Raw genomic sequence first — 19,326 nt, forward strand, 5'->3', positions numbered from 1 at the left:
GTCCTTACCTTGTGTGAAAGTTCCACCTCCCAAAGGTGCACACGGCAGTTGCCCTTCAAACTAGATGTGTTCACTGTGTTAAACTACTTGTGGTTCCTTTACCCAACATGCCTAGTCCTGTTTTTCCTCTAATCAATCACATCCTGGGATCCAAAGTATAAATTTAATATTGCATGTCTTGTGCATAACTGTCCTAAAGAATCTTACCTTGTGTACTACATGTATCACAATAGTATACATTGTCATATAATATAAAAAAGAAAAGCCCACACATAAACAAATACATAATGCAGCCAACTATCCAAGTGACATAAGTGCGATATCGACTAAAGCACCAAATAAACCTTAAAAAACAAACAAAAAAAACAGAAGGAAGGAAACGAATGAAAGATGCAATAAAGCTTCCTCACAAAGACTTCCTTGGGAGGGGAGCAGGTGTGCCTTCTTAGACACATCTACTGCATATAAGAAAAAGCACCGCAATTCAAGACCCCCTTTCAGTAGCTTCATACACAGGACATCCCCCTGCTTCTGACACCCAAAGCCCCTTTTCTCCAGTATGTTTGTGAAGTCATGCAGCAGAGTGTTTTACACTCTTCCTGCCCCATCCCAAGACATTCTTGCTTAGAGAAAACTTAGCTCAGATATACTCTTTAAGCATTTGAGCCTATACTACAATTTCCCCATGCAGCTGGCAATACATAAAGGACCAGACACACAAAGTATTCTCCTGTTGTATTTCAATCAATCCCTTTGAAATATTCAGGTAATAGTCATTGATAAATGAGGTTGAAAGAAAAACAGGTTCTTAATTGGGGGACTGGGGGCAGCAGATCCCCAGATCTGCGGAAGTTAAAAGACTCCATCAAAATACCAAAGCAAAAGGTAGAGGTTCATCTAAGCACTGGTCTCCCTGTGCCCAGATACACCTGCTCCTGTGACACATGCTGTCTTTCAGGGTTTCAAGTGAGTGGCACTGCTCCCCCTCATCTCTGCTGCTCCTCTGTCTCACACACATGCACTGGCCCACAAGTGTTAGAGGAATCTTTCCTTAACAGTCTTTGGTTTGAATTTCAGTTCATTTATTTCTGAGCCTGAAAAACACAAGCTAGATGGCATTTATTGCCATCTCATCCTCTCCCTTTCAAACAGACCATGACCTAAATGGAACCATGTAGGAGACACTGGCCTGTGGCTGTCCGTGGGCCAAGTGTGCCTGAATGAAACTATACCCTGTGATACCTGTGGATGTCTCGAAGAAGAGCTGTGCCCCGTTCTCAGAAACACCAGGCCCATTCCATCGCTTCATCCAACCCAAGAACATTTTTCTTCCAGTCATTTCCTTCTTTGGGATTTTCTTTTATACTTCTTCATTCTCTCAAAGTCAAACGCTAAAGAAATGCCTAGGACCAGATGTTTAGAGGGTGACAGCAGGTGGCACTGAGAAAACCTGTTCATGGGGACCAAGCTCATTCCACAACTGGAGGGAAACAGTGCATTCTGCCCAACTTTCACTGGAGTAAGAAAAAGGGAAACCCCCACAGCTTTCTGCTGCTCAGATCCAGCAAGAGATAGAGCTGGGGTCAGCACTGCCCTTGAGGTTCACCAGAACAAGGCCAAACTCTGCAAGTAGGTTTTCCAAGATAAGGCCAGTCAGACAGGGTGAAATTGTGGCCACAAGGCTGGCCATGGCGATCCCCAGAGACTGTCACAACACACTGTTCCCAGGCAGGCAACAGGCAACTGGTACTACTTCCCTAGACAAGAAAGGCAGAGAAAGTGTGAGGGAGGACTTGGAGCCAGTAGGCTGTCTATCATTTTACCATGATGATTAGTACAAAGAACCCGAGGGAAAATGCAGGAGCCGAGTCTCCCTGCCTTGGAGATGCCAGGCCTTTGCAGCCACTGCCACCCTACTGCCTCTGGGAAAGGCCCTCCAGTCCACTGACACTGCCCTCACAACAGGACCCCTCCACATGTGACAAGGACTGGGGCAGTCTGGGGTTGTCTCCTAGTCATTAACTCTTTCCTGGACCAAGAATGAGCTCAGGGGCCACCCAGAAGAACATACTCCCATGGTATTCAAATAGTGCTATTGACTTTGGCACTAAAAATTCACTAAACATTCATGATATTTTTTCTTCATTACAAATAAATCCAACCATTGCAGAGCTCAAATGGGATCCAACTAGAGATTTTCCAGTGGTCTGTAACATTTTTGTTGTGAGGTTATAAGAGGGGAAAGGATAAAGAGAAAAATAATAAAAGGTTTTGTTCTCAGAAATAGGATATTCTGATATAACTATAAGGATATAAAACCACAAGGCTTAACGCTCCACAAGGCTAACAAGTTCTACAGAGCCAGTATCATAGGTGGGGAAGCCTGGCTGGTGGGGGTGGGGGGGTGGGGAGGTAGGGGTGGGAACAGCATAGAGGCAGGTCATCCCTAGAGAACCATCCATAGGCTGGCACGTCCAATCTGAATTGCCCAGAACATTCCTTTCTACTCTTGAACCATGACTGAGGCCCGCAGTGCAAGCTCCTTGTCCATGATGCAATGGTCTGTAAAGCCTGATGTTTGACACCCACTCCTACACCAGCCCTGACATCACCTGCTTCCTTCCATCCATGTCTTAGACACAACCTCAGATCTATAGACCAAGAGCACTCTGTTTTGGTGTCAGTGCCCAGAAAATTCAGGGGGCCAAATTGTGAAGCCAGTAAAATCTGTTTCCATATGCCTACTCTTACACATACGCACGCACACATGAACGCACGCGCATACGTGTATACACCCCTCATCGACCCTTCTAACGCTTCTACCATCCCCACCACCCAGGTTCACCCTCTTCTTCCTGTTCTCATGCTCCCCAAAGAAAGTCTACCCATCCCTTTGTACATCCACTCAGACCTCAAGGGGCCAACCAGCTATTCTGATGAATAATCTGTGAACAGGGGCAGACTTGAGGAGTCAGACTCCCAATCCTACTAAAATTCTGTGTCCTGGGACCTCCATTCCCATCGGCCACCTCAAGTCTCCCATATCAACTCTAGCTTCACTTGTCTCCTTATAGAACTAGAGCCCTTTGCCCTCTCGACCTAGTTTGTACTTATCTCACTTTGCCAAACTCTATTCTGGGGAGCCTTTCTCTAAGAATGCTGATCATTGCTGGCCCCTAACTCATGCCTCCTGACCTCAGCTGGGTTCCCTCTCAGACTTGGGAACCATTAGTGATTTCTTAGGGATGCCCCTTGAGTTTTCTACTGACTGTTACCTCTTCCTCTCTTTTCAAGCTCAAACTCTACTCCAGCTGCCCTCATTTCTTTTAGGATCCAGCACTGCCCTCTATGTGACCCCTAATGTCTCCTTTATAAGTTCTACCTGCCAAATATCACTCTGTATTTTCTCATCCTCTGCTACTTCATGTCTGTTTCTGAAGACAGAATTCCACCTCCTTGGCTGAGGTTAAACCTTTCACTCCTGCCCATGACCCCACTGCCTACTGCCTTCCTCTAGATCTGCCTCATCAATAGCCCCCACCCCTCTGCCATTTCCAATCTCTTCTGTGCCAACAAAGCCATCCCCTCCTTTTTCATTCACAGTCAAAGTTCTTGAAAGAATGGTCCACAGGTGCCCCGTCCCATTTCACGCCCAGCATGCCTCAGCATTGTGCAGTCTGACTGCACAACAATTGTTCTGAACCACTCTTGGAGTCCACTGATGATACCCAAATCATCAAATCTACTGGGGTGTTCTCCCTTTCCATCTTCTACCCACCACTCCATTCAACACTGACAGCAATCGTCTCTCCCTGCCCTCCGTGGCCCCGCAGCAGCAAGGCTCTCCTCCCACTTCCCTGACCACTCTGGCACTATCTCCTCTATTTTATGCCCTTCCTGTCATTTAAGAGCTCTGTCTTCAGCCTCTTCATCATTTCCTTTTATCCATTTCCACAGCTTCAAGTATCATCTTTAAAAACACCTTAATTCCGCATGTATGCTGGGTATCTTCGACCTGTCCTCCAAACCCACCCTCTACCCTTCCCATCTAGATAACAGCAAAGGGTTCCCTTGCCCTCTTGCTTTTGTTGAGAAAAATCCCTCCTTCCCTCTCTTGCCTGGACTATGGCAAAAGCCTCAGCTCTGGCCCTCTACCTGCGGTCATAACACCCCCACCTCACCCTCCAGCCTGCTGCCTGACCAGCGTCTGATCACACCAGTCCCTCACTCACTTCAAAGGGCCGTCCATTGACTACCAAATGGGATGCAAACTCCTCAGCCCAATAAGAGGGCTCCCCACAGGTTATCCCTTTCCTGCCATTCCAACCTTCTCTTCCATTTCTCCCGCACACATAACCTGTGCTCTAATGAAACTCACTCTTCCTCTAGAATTCAATGCATATGTTTATCAACACATTAGTTACTCTACCATTCTTTGTGGGGAATATCCACCCTTCCTCACTGTCCATCCTTCAAGGTCCGGCTATGTTACCGCCTTCATATATGCTTTCTCCATTTATTCCCTAAGACTACATCACCCTCCTTTAAACCTATGAGCCTTTCATCTTTACCTCCTGCAACATTAAGCATTTCTTGACTTTTATGACAGTTGTGGGTATCTATGTGTCTGTGTATGTGAGTGTGTATCTTACCTCCTACCAGATTATATATACACTCCCAAAGGAATGGATAATTGAGGGGCAGCAGCCTTGAATCCAGGTCTCCTGGAATCCAGAGACCCTGTGAGCAAACTGCCTTCATACAGCAGATGCTCAGGAACTTTCTGTGGATGACTAACTATCCCAGTTCTGGGAGGGAAACAAACAATTTAGGATTATTTCATCACAACTGGCACGAGATACCCCATTTTCAGAGACATTTCACAGTCAATTTATCCTGGGAAAAGACTTCTTATCTCCTGGTCTTTCAGACAGCTGGGCATAGGTCAAAATTTTTGCCTTTCAAACAATTGAAAAACAGAGCCACAAGATCCTATCCACTGTAGTCCAAATATGAGATCTGAGTCACTGCAATCCCCTAGGATGTGGAGTCAGATCCCTGGGATGTCTTGGGCTGCCAGACATGGCGACAGACGCTCTGACCTTGGAGAAACAGTGTGCAACATTTCAGCTCCGGACAGTGGCCAAGACACCCCTGTAAGCAGAACCAGGGAGGGGATGTGAAGGCAGAGCCGATGAGGGAGGAATTTACCAATAGTTGCATTACACTAAGTGTATCGGCCTTCGAAGTGTCTGACCTGCATTTCTTTCCTAGCATACTGTACTGTGTTAATCTGAGAAAGAAGCACACACATACACACTTATGCCCCAGATGAGTCCACCAACCAGAGAGCTGGGTATGGGTGAGAAGATGCACAGGCTCATGCAGGTTCAGCAGAATGAGGCTTTGAGATCTGTGCATAAGTCAGGACACAGGGCCCTAACATGATACAGTCAGGCTACGAAAAGAACATGGACCAAGAGTCAAGAGACGGGGATTCTAGCCTGTTCTGTCACCAAAAACACTGTTCCAACTTTAACAGGGTTCTTTTAAAGAATAAATGAAAGAATATATGTGAGCTCACCAAGGATAAACATACAATAAAGTCTAACATACAGATATTCACTCAAAAAAATCTGACTAGCCCTAGCCGGTTTGGCTCAGTGGTTAGATCATCGGCCATGGACTGAAGGGCCCTGGGTTCAATTCCAACCCAAGGCACGTACCTCAATTGCAGGCTCGATCCCCAGCCCCAGTGGGGTTCGAGCAGGAGGCAACCAATTGATGTGTCTCTCTCACATCGATGCTCCCCCCTCTTTCTCTATCTTTCACTCTCTCTGAAAAGCAATGGAGAAAATATTTTCAGGTGAGGATTTTTAAAAAAAATCTGACTAGTTTTTTTCCTTCCCTAACCAGTCAAGTTGTCCAGATTCTCTAGGTCCAGGTTTCTTCATGTGAACAAATGGGAATAATAAGACTTGTCCCACTACTTCAACAGATTTTTTTTTTTTAAGAACAGATGAAATAGTAGATATGAAAAGGATTTAAAAGGTATTTTGGAATAGTCAAAATGTAAGGTGACGTTACTACTTTTAAGTAAAACAATTACCAAAAAAACCACCATCCCAAGATTGGAAAGGGGCTTCCTGAGTTACAAACTGGGCTGTCAATTGCCAGCAAAAGCCCCACCAAGGGTTACAGCTCCAGCCACTCAGCCTCTCCTCTCTCTTCCACTCCTTCCTCTTTTCCTGATTCTCTCCACCAACTGCTTCTTTTTCTTCCCACATTTTTTCCTCCCTTTATATGTGTGAGGAGCAGGCAAGGGCCCCTGGGCTCTCCCCCGAGGCAGCTCCAAGAATGAGACAGAGACCCCGTGCCAACCAGGCCATGCCACCACACTCCACCAGCACAGACACACAGCAGCCACTGAGGGGCACTCAGCCCAACTACATGGCAAGGAGCCAGCCTCTGCCAGGGTCCTGATGAGTGCCGGACTGGACACTTCTGTCCACAGGCATGGGTGCTCCTGGACTAGTCAGACAGGCAGATGGAAAGGCAGAAACAGACAGACTAAATAGCTCTGTCCTGTCAAACACCCATTTCCTGTCAAGTTACAAAGCCCAGTCGGCACAGAGGTGAACACTGAACTGAATCTAGAGAACTTCATTATTTTTGGAAAGGAGGCAGCATCAGTCACTCCTCAACAGTAGGCAGCTGTTAAATTGTTAAACACCTAATTAAAGTCAAATATCTTATATAGGCACTGGAAGCCTAAAGAAAACAGTAGGCCCTCGTTACTGACACAATACTATGTTCTCATCTACATAGGATTCAAACTTGGGGAGCCACATAAGGAAATGGGCTCTTATAACTAAAAAGCCTTAATTCAGACCCAGCAATTCCACTCCTAGGTGTATACCCCCAAAAATTAAAACCGAGGACTCAAACAGACACTTATATGCTAATGCTCATAGCAGCAGTATTCACAACAGCCAAAAGGTGAAACAACCCAACTGTCCATCAACTGATCAATGGATTAACAAAATGTGGTCTATACTTAAAATATTATTCAGCCATGAAAAGGAATGGAGTTCTGATGCATGCTGCAACATGAATGACCCTGAAAAACAGTATGCTCAGTGAAATAAGTCAGATACAAAGGACAAATATTGTGCGATTCTTCTTCTATGAAATATCTAGAATAGGAAAATTCAAAGTGACAGAAAGCAGATTAGAGGCTGGAGACAGGGAGGAATGGAGAGTTACTGCTTAGTGGTTACAGAGTTTCTGTTTGGAGTGATGAAAAGGTTTTGTAAACAGTTAGTAGCAAGAGTTGTCCAGCATTGTGAATATAATTAATGCCACTTAACTGTATATCACTAAGAATGGTTAAAATGGCAAGTTTGGGGGCTTTTATTTATATATGTGTGTGTATGTGTGTTTAAATGGTCATAATTCACATCTTCTTTAACTATCAGTTGATATGACTTAGAGACTTAGCTTTACTGAAATAGTTAAAAGAAATAAATCTTAAAACTACATTTTATGTAACTGGAAGAAAGTATTTAATCTCACCTACAAATGACACCCAGGTCCCTAACTAATCTCATATGCTTCCTTTTAACTCCATCATTTATCATGCAGACTGTCACAAATTACCTAAATCTGAGATGCGTGAAATGTGCTGCCAACAGTTAGACTACACAAGCGAACTGCAATTGTAGAATTATTATCACTGTCAATAATACATGAAAATCCATAGAAACAGAAAGTAAATTCATGGTTGTCAGAGATTGGAGGGAGGGGGGAATGGAGAGTCACTACCAGTGAACAGAGGGTTTCGTTAGGGGTTGATGAAAGTATGCAGGAATTAGACAGTGGTGATGATTGCACAGCTCTTTAAAAATACTAAAAATGCCCGGCCAGGTGTGGCTCAGTGGTTAACCATCGACCTAGGATCCAGGCGATCAGGGTTCAATTCCCGGTCAGGGCACATGCCCGGGTTGCGGGCTGCAGCCGATCAATGACTCTCTCATCATTGATGTTTCTATCTCTCTCTCTCCCTCTCCTTTCCTCTCTCTGAAATCAATAAAGCTATATTAAAAAAATAAAAATTAAAAAAAATAAAAATAAAAATACTAAAAGCCACTGACCTGTACACTTTAAAAGGTGAATTTTATGGTATATGAATTAGACCTCCAGGCTATGTTATTTAAAAATTAATAACTAAATAAGTAAGACATGCAGACCAGGGAGCTCAGCTTGCAAGGATGGTCCTCTGAACTCACCAGAATCTTGTTTGGGACTGGAAAGCGTCTATTTTCCAAGGGGAAATTTCTGAGAAGACATTACAAGAATGGATGGTGAAAAGCAAGGCCACGCATGAAGTGCTCATCTGGAAGCCCAGGCCCGCTGATCTAGGTCTTCTATTAAGGTCTATGGAGGCATCAGAACCAAAGAGGGCCCAGGCAGAAACCACGAAAATAAATGAATAGCCAGGGAACAGGACTAGAAGGAGAGACATGTGGAGTGACCACACAGCAGCCAGCACAGAAGAGCAAGCGTTCAGCTGTTTATCCACCACACACCACCAGCGGACTCCGGCACCGGAGTTCCCACAGAGCAAACCCAAGCAAGGTCCCTGAGGCTAACTCAAGGTAGTTCTTCCCAAGATGGACAGATAGCAGGTTCCTCCTTCTCCCAGTCCCTTCATGGAGAAGAGAAAGAACATATGCTTTAAAAGTCTAAAAGACCTGGATTTAATTCCAATTCCAATTCCAATACTGTCAGGGTGACCTGGGCCACATTACTTAAGGTTTTTGGTCCTCACTTTCCCCTCCTGAAAAATATTTTTAAGAATGATGTGATACTAAGTGTATGAAGCACCAAGAACATTGCTGGAGACACCAGGCATTCAATAGGTGGCCGTTATTACTAGAGATACAGAAAGGTAGATGTTATTCTTAAATATGGTTTCTAAAATAAAAATGAAAACATGATGGCTCCATAGATCACAGGACCAGAAGCTGGGAGGGGGAGGGGGCTGATGTGGGGAGCAAGGTGCACACTTAAACATAACTTTCCCAGGCCACTTTCTGATGACAAGATTATTTTTGCTTTAGGAAACTAAAGGCTAATCTGTCTCTTAAAATGTGAAATTAAAGTGCTTTCCTACTTTGATAATTATCTCAAGATGCTATATGGAATAATTCCTTCCCTTTATCTATACCTCCAGAACTGCTATATAAAAAAATTAGTTTATTTTCCAAAGCCAAGGTTTACACTTAATGAAAAGTTTTATTTTCCAGGCAGTCTGTCCTTCTGTACAGAGGGGTTGTGTTTAGATCTGGGGAATTCATGTTGGAAAGCGAATAGTTTATTTGCCCAGGTGGTGTCCTTCCTGCTCTCAATGGCCCTATTTCCAGATATTCAGACCATCAAAGGACTTCCGACCAGTTTGGCTTTGGGCCCTAGGCTGAAGGCAGGGAGCCTTGTGCCACAGCTGTGAGAAGATGGCAGAGTGGCAGGGGACAGCTGCTGCGCATAAGGAAACCCTGAAGCCCAAATGTGGTCCTCAGTTCCTCCCACTGAGGTCTCAGTCCTGGGATCCTACTGGTCTCAGGATGGCTGGCAATTGTCAAGAAAACCAAAATACCGGGACTCTCTTGGCTGATTTTCACTTCCTCACTGATTCCTCCAGTATTAGCCAGGGCACCTCAGATTCTACATTTCCATCCTTGAAATTGTGGATATCAGCCATCCAACATGTATAACGCTGTTGGAAATGCTTTGAAAGTTGTTTCATGGCGCTGCTTCTTCAAACTCTAGTGCTCTGCTCTTTGATAAGAATAACTGATATCTGCACAGTGATTCACACTCATTTTCCCATCCAGAGCCTCACAGCTGCCCTGATAATCTGACTGGCTAAAAACCATTATCTCCATTTTATGGATTAAAAAGATGAGACCTGATTCCTTCAAAACTCTTCGAGAAAGATCAAATCAGAGAATGTGAGTCCAGTCATTGTGCTTAGCCATAGCCTTATTTATTTTCATTTCATCTTTTTTTTTTTTTTGCTAACTAGCATCTTTGAAAGGTTTTAGCCCAACATGGATTATTTTGGAAGGATATATACCTGTGTGTGTGTGTATACACATATATATACACACACATATATATATCTGAACATGGACGCAATGGTTACAAAGTAAGTAGAGCTTAATTGAGTAATCAAGGCAACATTTCTTCCTACAGGCAATACTAGGAAGAACACTCCCTTGCTGTCTGGACTTTGGCTTGGTTCTCTAAAGGACAGGAGACAAGACTATTTCCCTTTTAGCTAGGCTCAAGCAGGCAGCACCAAGTGAAGCCGAGTGTATGAAAAGAAACAGAAACCCCTGTTGGCAAATTGGCAGCTTGAATATTTCATGAAATTATCACAATACTATGTTTTGAAATGGTGGCTTCCTCCAGGGATCTCAAAGGCCACATCTGTAAGTGGAGTCTGGCTCAGGCCTCTGTTGTAAAGCTAGAGACCAAATGGGCCTCAAAGGCCTCCCAGTTTCTGGGAGACAGTGTGTAAGGGCATCAACAAGTCAGCCAATGTGAACACTTCAAGGGTGATGGAATGCCAGGGGCAGGTCCAAGACGAATTCCCTTCCATGTGCTGAATTTAAGCCACCACTCCTTATTTCATTGTCCCCCGGGAAGAGGTAAGTGTCGTCCTAGGAGACCAACCCTGAAAAAGAAGCAAGGAGAAGCCTCTGTTCTTCCAACTCAGGTAAAATGCATAGCAGCCTGTCCTCTGGCCAGTTGGGACCTAAATGTCCCCATGGTTTCCGCCCTGCAGTTAATCTGTGTCTCCGTGCCTTGGCCAACAGCAAAGCTGGCCAGTCCACAAAGAACGCCTAACAGCTCATCAAGGGAAGTCCTATAACACAGTCTGGCCCTCATCACCCCACTCTCCCTAAGGGGCTGAAAGGAAGGGAGCATATAAAAAAGGCTTGAAGGCATATCCATTTGCAGACAAAATAGTAATCTGAATTTTGCTGCAGTTCCTTATGGACATGTAAGAACTTTTACTCTGTAGTCTAAAAAATTATTTTTAAACCTTTCCAATGATAGATACCCCATGCTGTTTCCAAATATAACATCGCAGAAATTATTTTAGCCAGTACAAAGGTGGGTTTGGGGAGCAGGGAGGACAGGGAGAGATTGAGAAGTTTATTAAGAGATTTACTAACCAGAAACACTAAGCAATGCTCTCTTACAGGGCTTAACGTATACCAAGCGTGGTCAAGAGAAAGCAGGTGGGAAAAAAGACTAAAAAATGTTTCTGTCACATCCCTGCCTGAGTGACTGGCTCTTTAGGAGCCTCTGTTTTCTCAACTGGAAACAGAGTTTGTCCCTATGGTTCCTTTTACCCATAAGATGTTCTGATCCTAGAAAGTAATTCCCAAAGAGACATTACATCTGTTCTATGTCTGTCTGACAAACCCTCCAAAGCACACGAGTCTAGAACCATGCCCCACCCCATCACCCACCCACCCACACACCCACATATACATGGTACAGCAGAACATGGCCATTTTAGAGTGAACATGTTATGGAGAGCATGGTTTGGTGGGGTTTGGGGAAGGGGAGGAACTGAGGGGTTTTGGCTTCTTGTCAGTTAACCCTCCCCTTTCCTCATCCTCTGTTCAAAGCCAGATTAACTACTCCTTTAGTTCCCTTGGTCTCTAGGGGAGGAAGGGCCATTTCAGCCTCTATTTGACTCCTGAACTCCAAGCCCAACTGCTCTTTATGTCCCTTAAATTCCATTTAAATTTAACTCAGTTTCACAAGTAGTAACTCTGTTCCCCAAATTACCCCACAGACAAGCCCTGTCAGCTAGGCCTCTTCCTGTGTTCCTCCATCTCCCGCCAGCCCTGGTCCCTGAAGCTCCCAGTCATTTCACAGCTCTGCTTCTCAAGGTGCCCCTTCTGGGCTCCCACCCACACAATACACTTGGCTAGAACTGCAGCAAGGCTCTCAGGGTCCCAAGGCTCCTGGGAACCTGAGACTCCACTCCAGTTCCACTGCTGCCACAAGCAGCTGCCTACAAGTACCCCTAATGCCTGGCAGGGAAGAGCAAGGAAGTCTGCTGAATTGTGACATTGGGCCAGGGAGGCCTGGTCTTGAACAAATAAGCACCCCTTCCAGAAATTAAGACCCAGAAGACCTTTTCCACAGTACCTGGGTTTTAGGTTCAAACAACCACATTAATTACTTCGGCCCTCCATTTCGCTTTTTCCGTGATGGGTTCCATTAAAGTCTATGCACCCAGCTTTCAAACAGCAATGAAAGGCATTCCACCTTCGCAAGGGGATCCTGTCACTTTTTTTTATACAGTACTAACCTTGAGGTACATGTAAACAGGTGTTTACTAAATTATTTTAATAATGACAGTCATGGCTTGGAGTGTTGTTTCATTATCAGAATGTTTAACACTCATGTCGCTAAATATTTAGCACTTGATATTTTGCAAAACAATTCCCGTGCCTATTTTGTCTGTCTTCTGCTCTCCTCCACAGTGCCCATCATTAACTTAGGCAACAGTGAAGCTGGACTCTAGAAACAGACTAAATCGGTGTGATTATTTTGCTAATTAGTCTCACTGTTAAGTCTCCAGGTGTTTCCCAATCTATCATCTTTCTTTAATCCATATTAGAAAATAAAACTGTCCCCTGGTTTTGAGTGCTGAGCACTGATTTCAGAGTCCCAGAAGGAACAATTGGGAGGACTCTGGCTGACCTGTAACTACCGTATAACAAACAGCTACAACGCCAGGCAGAAAGAATTACTGTAAAAGGAAGAAAGTGCTGTCAGCCACTCCCTCACCCTCTCTTAACACGGTGGCAAGGGTTTCTCAGACCTCATAGCACTTGCCATAACAACTAGGAAAGCCAAGTGAAGGAAGGGATAGAAAAGAAAACACCAGGAATTGGAGAACATCACTGAAAATGAGAACAAATCTCAGTTACTTCCTAAGCTAGGTCTCCGGAGCTTTTCTGCCATTACCCCAGCAGGACACCAGCCAGACTCATAAACAGAAATCAGCTGTGAAGTATACCCAGTTGTTTTGTTTTTTTCCTTAATAAAGTTAGGAAAATGTTTTCTTGTCTTTGAGTTGTCAAGCTTTGTAACCCTATAGGTTAGGGTTTCCAGATCCAAAATTTTAGGTGGCCTCATGCTCCACCAGCTCCTCTGGTTAAACCATCCATGGTAAATCAGGGAGAAAATTAATATACAGCCATAACACGTTCAGCTAATCACCCAAAAGGCTCCCTCAAGGCTCTGTAGGATACTCTCTGTGCTAGAGGTAAACAGAAGTCTGAGGTAAGAGTGTGCAATAGAGTGAGAAAAATCCAAAGTAGGCTTTCATTGCCAGAGGGTGACAAAGTCACCAAGGGACTCAGCCATACTGGGGGGAGGTGGCATGGGGACACACACTGCTCTTTGGGGTTCTCTGCACCTGGGAGAGGTGCAGGCATGATGAAAGAGGCACAGCAGACAGGAAATTCTCTCCAAACCCTCCCGACATCTTTCCTCACTAAACCCAACAGGAGTGCCCCTGTCTTGACTCCTAAGCCCTGGAGCGCCACCTACTGGGAGAGGCAGAAACTACACTCCCTTTAGGTCTTGTGGGTCTGCATTGGTTCATGAAGGCAAGCATTCATTCAGTCATGTATTAAGGGCTGAGAATGAGCTGGAGCCTGTACTAGGAAGTGGGGATGAAAAGATCAGCAGGGCCTCAAAAGCCCCATTCAGTATGCTCCTTGGACGCCTTCAGTCTAGGTCTTATGCACAGAAGAACCCACCTCGGGCAGTTTTAAGTCAAAGAGAAAACTCTTCAAAGGAAGAATCCTAAGTCATCACCAAGACTCTGAGAGATGGCTCCAGAGGCTAACAGCTCACCATTTCATTTACAGAGTACTATACCTGCAGAGGAGCATCTACCTGTAGAGAACAATTCACCACTTAATACGAGGTAGAAATGTCCAGTCTTAGGAGACTGCATTACCAATATTCCTCTCTGCAACACACTGGGTCCCCAAAGTGCATCAGGCTCTTGTGTAATCTATTTAAAATAGCTTTTCCTTGGTGTGTGTGTGTGTGTGTGCACGTGCGTGCACCCATGTGTGTGCAAGCACACACTTAAACACTGTTAGCATGTGCTCTATGAAAATAATGAATAATTGATTCTTGTAATATAGTCTATTATATAGTATTCTGATATGCTGCAAGGTATCTGAGCAACACTAGGAAAAATGAACCTCAGTCCTTTTCCTCCAGTGTCCTCCATGCAGTATTCAGAGAAGGAGACACTAATGTCATGCCTTCTTTCACCTGCACAAGGTGAGGTACAAGCAACACTGTCCTTTGGCCATTTGTAAAAAAAGGTAACTGTGACCATTATTATTCCTTTATTATGATTACTATTCTGCCGTATTGCTAAGTAGTTAAAAAGAAAGCACACAGTGTCTTCTACTCCCAGAGAATGTTTCTCCCCTCTGCCGTGTCTCCAGCAGATAAGGGACATACTGATGTTTTATTTGTTAAATGGTTGACTATTAAGAAACTCGTTTGCTAGCTGGAGACCAAAATGGAAAATCAGCCCAGGAAAGTGGGAGTCTAGGGTGGGCCCAGAGCAGAAAGGGCACTAGAGGTGAGGCAAGGCCTACATGAGCCATTTCCAGCCTGAAACCCAGGGTCAGAGGCCAGTCCTCAGGGAACTTCCAGGCTGTTCCCATGCGCTGACCACCACCTCCATACCTGGATCTCAACACACATGTGGGGGCGGGGGCTGGGGGAGAAAGGGCTGATACATTCAGTGCCTTAGAGCCTGTCAAGAAGAGAAGCCCAGCCACTGGCAACTTTTTTGGTTCTCTGCTCTGGTTCCTCACCATCACTGCTCTGAGGTAATCATTTGGCCTCTCCTCTCTCTCCTGAAACTCTAACCCCCAATTATGTTTCATTGCCCCTTTGGTTATTAAGTCACAGCAACTCCTTCCTTGCAAATATTCATGCTCTTCCAGGTCTGCCTCTCTCCACCTTCTTCACCCTCCTCCTCTTCTCCCCCAGAACACCTGGGCAATGCCAAAGAGGCAGAAAGAGGGGGTAGGAAAACAAGGGAGACAGGGATCCTGGTGCTCTTTCACCTGAGAACCGCATCCAGGAATGGAGGCAAAACCACTCCTGTGAATTATATAATCACTGCAGCTTCTAGGGAGAGAACTGGAATTCAGGTTGCCATAGTGTTCGTTGGCATGTTGCTGGAAAGGCAGAGCTCCTGGCCCTGCTCGCTCCCTTCCTTTCCCTCCATCTTCCCACAAACCTCTCCAGGGTCAGCTCCTACTCTTAATGTCTGTTCCCTGCATTTGTGTGTGGGGAGGGAGCTACTGGGGGACAAAGGGGCGAAAGAAAGGAAAAGGGCCAAGGATGGGTTTATCCTGCACTAAGTGAAGACCTTGTGAGCTATTTAAGGTTATCATTATGTGAAAAATAATCATTACCACAGTATACTGCCATTATTGCTAGAGTAAAGACAATACTACTGAGCTCTTCTCTTCGAGGCTGCTTAAACTGAGCTGAGAACTTGGGAGAAATCCATCCCCGATCTTCACAAATATCACCCTTTCCTTTGTGTCTCTCATTCCCTCCCTCCTAATCCAGCCACTACTCCATCAGCTGGGAAAGGGACAGGGGAACAGGTGGGGATTGGGACATGGCGTAGAGAAATCAAGGGACAGAGCTGCTTTTGTGACCCCAAAGCGCTGGCTTACCCTAGAACTCATGACCCTTGACCCTTGACAAAATTCTTTCTACCAAAAGAGGCCAAAATCCCCACACTCCCACCCAAGCTCAAAAGGAGAGGGACAATTAGCCCCCAAATCAGTTTCAGGATGGACCATAGATGGAGACCAGGCAGGTAGGGTGCCTGGCAGCCTCTGGCTCTAAGGGTAGGGGCACTGTCCCCAAATGGTGGAAATGGGGGCAGAAGGAGGAAGGAGGCTGGAAAAAAGAAACATGGAGACAGCCCCTCCCCAGGCTGGTCCTCAGAGGATCGCTTGAAGTATCCCAGCAAGTAACATGACCAACAGCGACAGGTATTCTGGAGGAAGAGATCGAGAGGAAGAATGTAAACAGGGAGGCTTGGAAAACTGGGAGAGAAAAGGGAGCGACTACACCCAAAGAGACAGAGAAAGCCATGAAGAACAGGCGGAGATGGAGTTGGAGGCTGCCACACTCCAGCAAGACCACCCCTCCCCACTCCATCATTACCTTAATGGCTGAGTGATGCCAAAAAATAATAACTTGTTCATAAGGGGGGGGGGGAGAAAGTTTCCGGGAAGTGGGGAGTTACCTGAAAGCCTTTCCCCCTTCACAGGGGGAGCTGGTGACACTTGATGCCCAGGATGGAGATGCTTGGAGAACACTGGGCAATAGTGTAGAGCCGCGTGAGCTCGGCACACCCTTTAATCATTTCCTTAAAACATGAAAACGCAAAGCCCACACACCTCCCGACTCTCACCGCTTCCGTCCTCAGGTGCTAGCCCACATGTGGGTGCGAATAAGAACACGGGGGCGTGGGCACCCTCGGGGTCAACGGCGGGGGGGGGGGGTGAGCGGCGGGAGCGAGGAGCGCGGCGCGGAGGCTCGCATCTGCCTCCGCGGCCCGGGAGCGCGCGGCCCAGGGCAGGGGGCCCTGGAAGCCAGCGGGACGCCGGGCGGCGGCCCGGGCGCGGGGCCGGCCTGGTGCGGGGTGCGCGCGCGCGCCCCCAGCCGCGCCCGGAGCGAGGCGCGGGCCCCCGGCCGGCGGGGCTGGAGGACGGCGGCGCCCACCTTCCCCGCGCGCGGCGGACCGGGCAGTTGGGCTTTCCAGGCAAACGCGAAAAGGCGAGGCAGAAGCAGACACTTGGGGAACTTTTCCCCCTCGCCTGGAATCTCATAGGAAACACATGCGCCGAAGAAGCCGGCACGGGAGGGGGAGGGGCGGGAATTTTCCGCTCGGTCTCGCGGGGTTCGGGCCCGGGTCCCGCCGCCCGGGCGAGGCGGAGGCGCCCCGGGCAACTCTGCGGGGACCGGCCCCGGGGCGAGCCGGAGCGGGCGGGGAGGTCGGGAGCCCGCGCTGGGGCCTTGGCCGGGCGGCGGGGCCAGCCTTACCTTGGTGGTTTTCCTCTGGGATGTACATCCTCGTGTTTTCATTGACCATTGACCAAAAATTGTTTTAAAAAGAGAAGAAGCCACAAAGAGGAAGAAATGTCAAAACACCCCCAGCGGGTCTGGATTAATCCCTCCTCCGAGGCTGGCGGCTTTCGTGCGAAATTCAAGGAAGCCGTGGAGCTGCGGTGTTTCTTCTTCCCTTCTGATGATTACCTGATTCCCATTATTGCATCAAACACCAAAAACTGCTCCTTTCCACTACTGCCTCCTTGAGTGAAATTGTAATGCATCCTCAGTACATCCGGGCCCCTTCCAAGAATTTAGCCCCGCACCTCTGGCGGCTACACCGTTTGAAAAAACCAACCGAGGGAGGCGGCGCGAGAAGAGGCGGAGAGGAGGGGCGAGGGCAGCGGCGGACCCCCACACCGGGAGGTCCAGCAGGGGCCGAAGCGTCTCGGCCGCTCCCGGCCAGTCCTCCCGAGGCCCCGCTCGGCTCTGTTCTGTCAAGAAGCTCCAGCAACTCCGGAGGCGCGGAGGCAGGAAGAGGCGCCGCCGCTCCGGGCCGCGCCGCGCCGCGCGCCGTTCTGGCAGGAGCTGTTTCTGCAGAGGCAGGGAGAGGGAGACACGGGGCGCGCGAGAGCCGCGCTCGCCGCCTCCAGCCCAGCCCGCCGCCGCGCCCGCGCCCGCGCCCTCCCCGCCCGCCCGGCGCGGTGGAGGCAGACGCGCTGAACGCTTCCAGATGTGGCGCGGCGGCGGCGGCGGCGCGCGGGGACCGGGCGCACGACGCAGGGCGCGCGGCGCAGACCGAGTGCCTGGTGAGCACACGCTCGGCCCTCGGCCGCGCAGCGGACCGGCCCCGCTACCCACATGACGTCAAAGGGCGCAAGCGAGGTGCGGGCCTGGAAAGGGCGGCGGCGGGGGGCTGCGCGCGGCGCCCCCCGGGGGGCGGGGCGGGGGCGCCCCACCGAGACCGGCCGCGCGCCCCGCCACCTCCAGCCACCGCCCCCGATTTGCTCGGCGGCACCGGCGCATCCCTGAGCGGCCGTCCACGACGGGAAGGCCTCTGGGAGCGGAATTCCAACGGGGGGGACTACAGTCTGCCCAGCTACCAGAGCCCCTTTGCATACCGGGCCGCTGGACATAACTGTAAAACGAGCCGTGGTTCCGTGATTCTGTCTGATCAATTATAATCAGAGCGGTTGTAGAAGTGACACACTGAGGAAGATGGGAAGAGGGGAGGGGGAGAGAGAGGGCGGGAGGGCGGAGCCACCTAGACAAGGCAGCGGTGCCCAGATGTGTGAGCAGATTAATGGACTCAGGTTTTCTTAATTCCTTGCAGGCAAGAGAGCACGTGTTCTACTAGGGGATCCTTACCTACTTCTCTTAATTATTTTTGCCATTCTGGCAGGTATCTGAGCCCGGTCCTTCCCAAAGAAGTGAACATTTCTCTCCATCTTTCACTGCAGCCACAAGTTCCATGGCACCCCCTGCAGGCCCCGGCTCCCTAGAGTGGGCTTCCTAAATCCTAGCGGGAAGCTCACAACTCCCTCTTGGGAACACCTCCATCTTCCTGCCCTCCGACCTCGCCACTCCCATTCACACTCATTCCCTGGATGATCCACTCCATGTCCATGGATTTAAGCAGCTGTCTCTGTCAAATTTGTATCTCCAGCCCAGACCTCTCCTGCTGAACGCCAGGCTACACAGCCAACCTCAGTCTCCAGCTGGGTGTCCAGTACACCTCAGACGTCACATATTCAAACACTGAATCCCTTTTTCTGTGCAAAACCTGCACCTTACACAGCCTTCCCTATCACATTTGATGGGACCAAAAGCCTGGAATCATTCTTGACTAGTTCCTCTCAGCATCCCACATCTAATCCTTCAGGAAATCCCCTTGGTTCTACCTTCAGATAAATTCACTTCTCAGTGTCTCCCCTGCTGCCCCCAGGTCTGAGCCAACATTGTCCTTCATCTGGGTTTGTGCAGAAGCTGCTCTCCCTGGTCTCCTCCCCCCACCTGTCCCGTGGCTTGTTTTCAATGCAACAGAGTAATCCACTTAAAATGTCACATCACAGCACTCCGCTGCTCAGAGCCCTCCAGTGGTTCCCCATTTCACTT

At 48.0% G+C, this 19,326-nt stretch overlaps 1 protein-coding gene across 1 annotated transcript in view; it reads right to left on the minus strand.

Moving 5' to 3' along the window:
• CACNA1C (calcium voltage-gated channel subunit alpha1 C) overlaps positions 1-17,918 on the minus strand; it is a 590,073-nt gene extending 572,155 nt beyond the window's left edge. Inside the window, exon 1 of the mRNA XM_081130589.1 lies at positions 17,206-17,918. Coding sequence (XP_080986715.1) covers positions 17,206-17,254 — 49 coding nt within the window. The 5' untranslated portion in view covers positions 17,255-17,918. The remainder of the gene's footprint in view (positions 1-17,205) is intronic.
• Between the last annotated feature and the right edge of the window lie 1,408 nt (positions 17,919-19,326).

This window comes from Miniopterus schreibersii (genome assembly GCF_964146895.1).
Source record: "Miniopterus schreibersii genome assembly, chromosome: 2".
Lineage (NCBI taxonomy): Eukaryota > Metazoa > Chordata > Mammalia > Chiroptera > Miniopteridae > Miniopterus > Miniopterus schreibersii.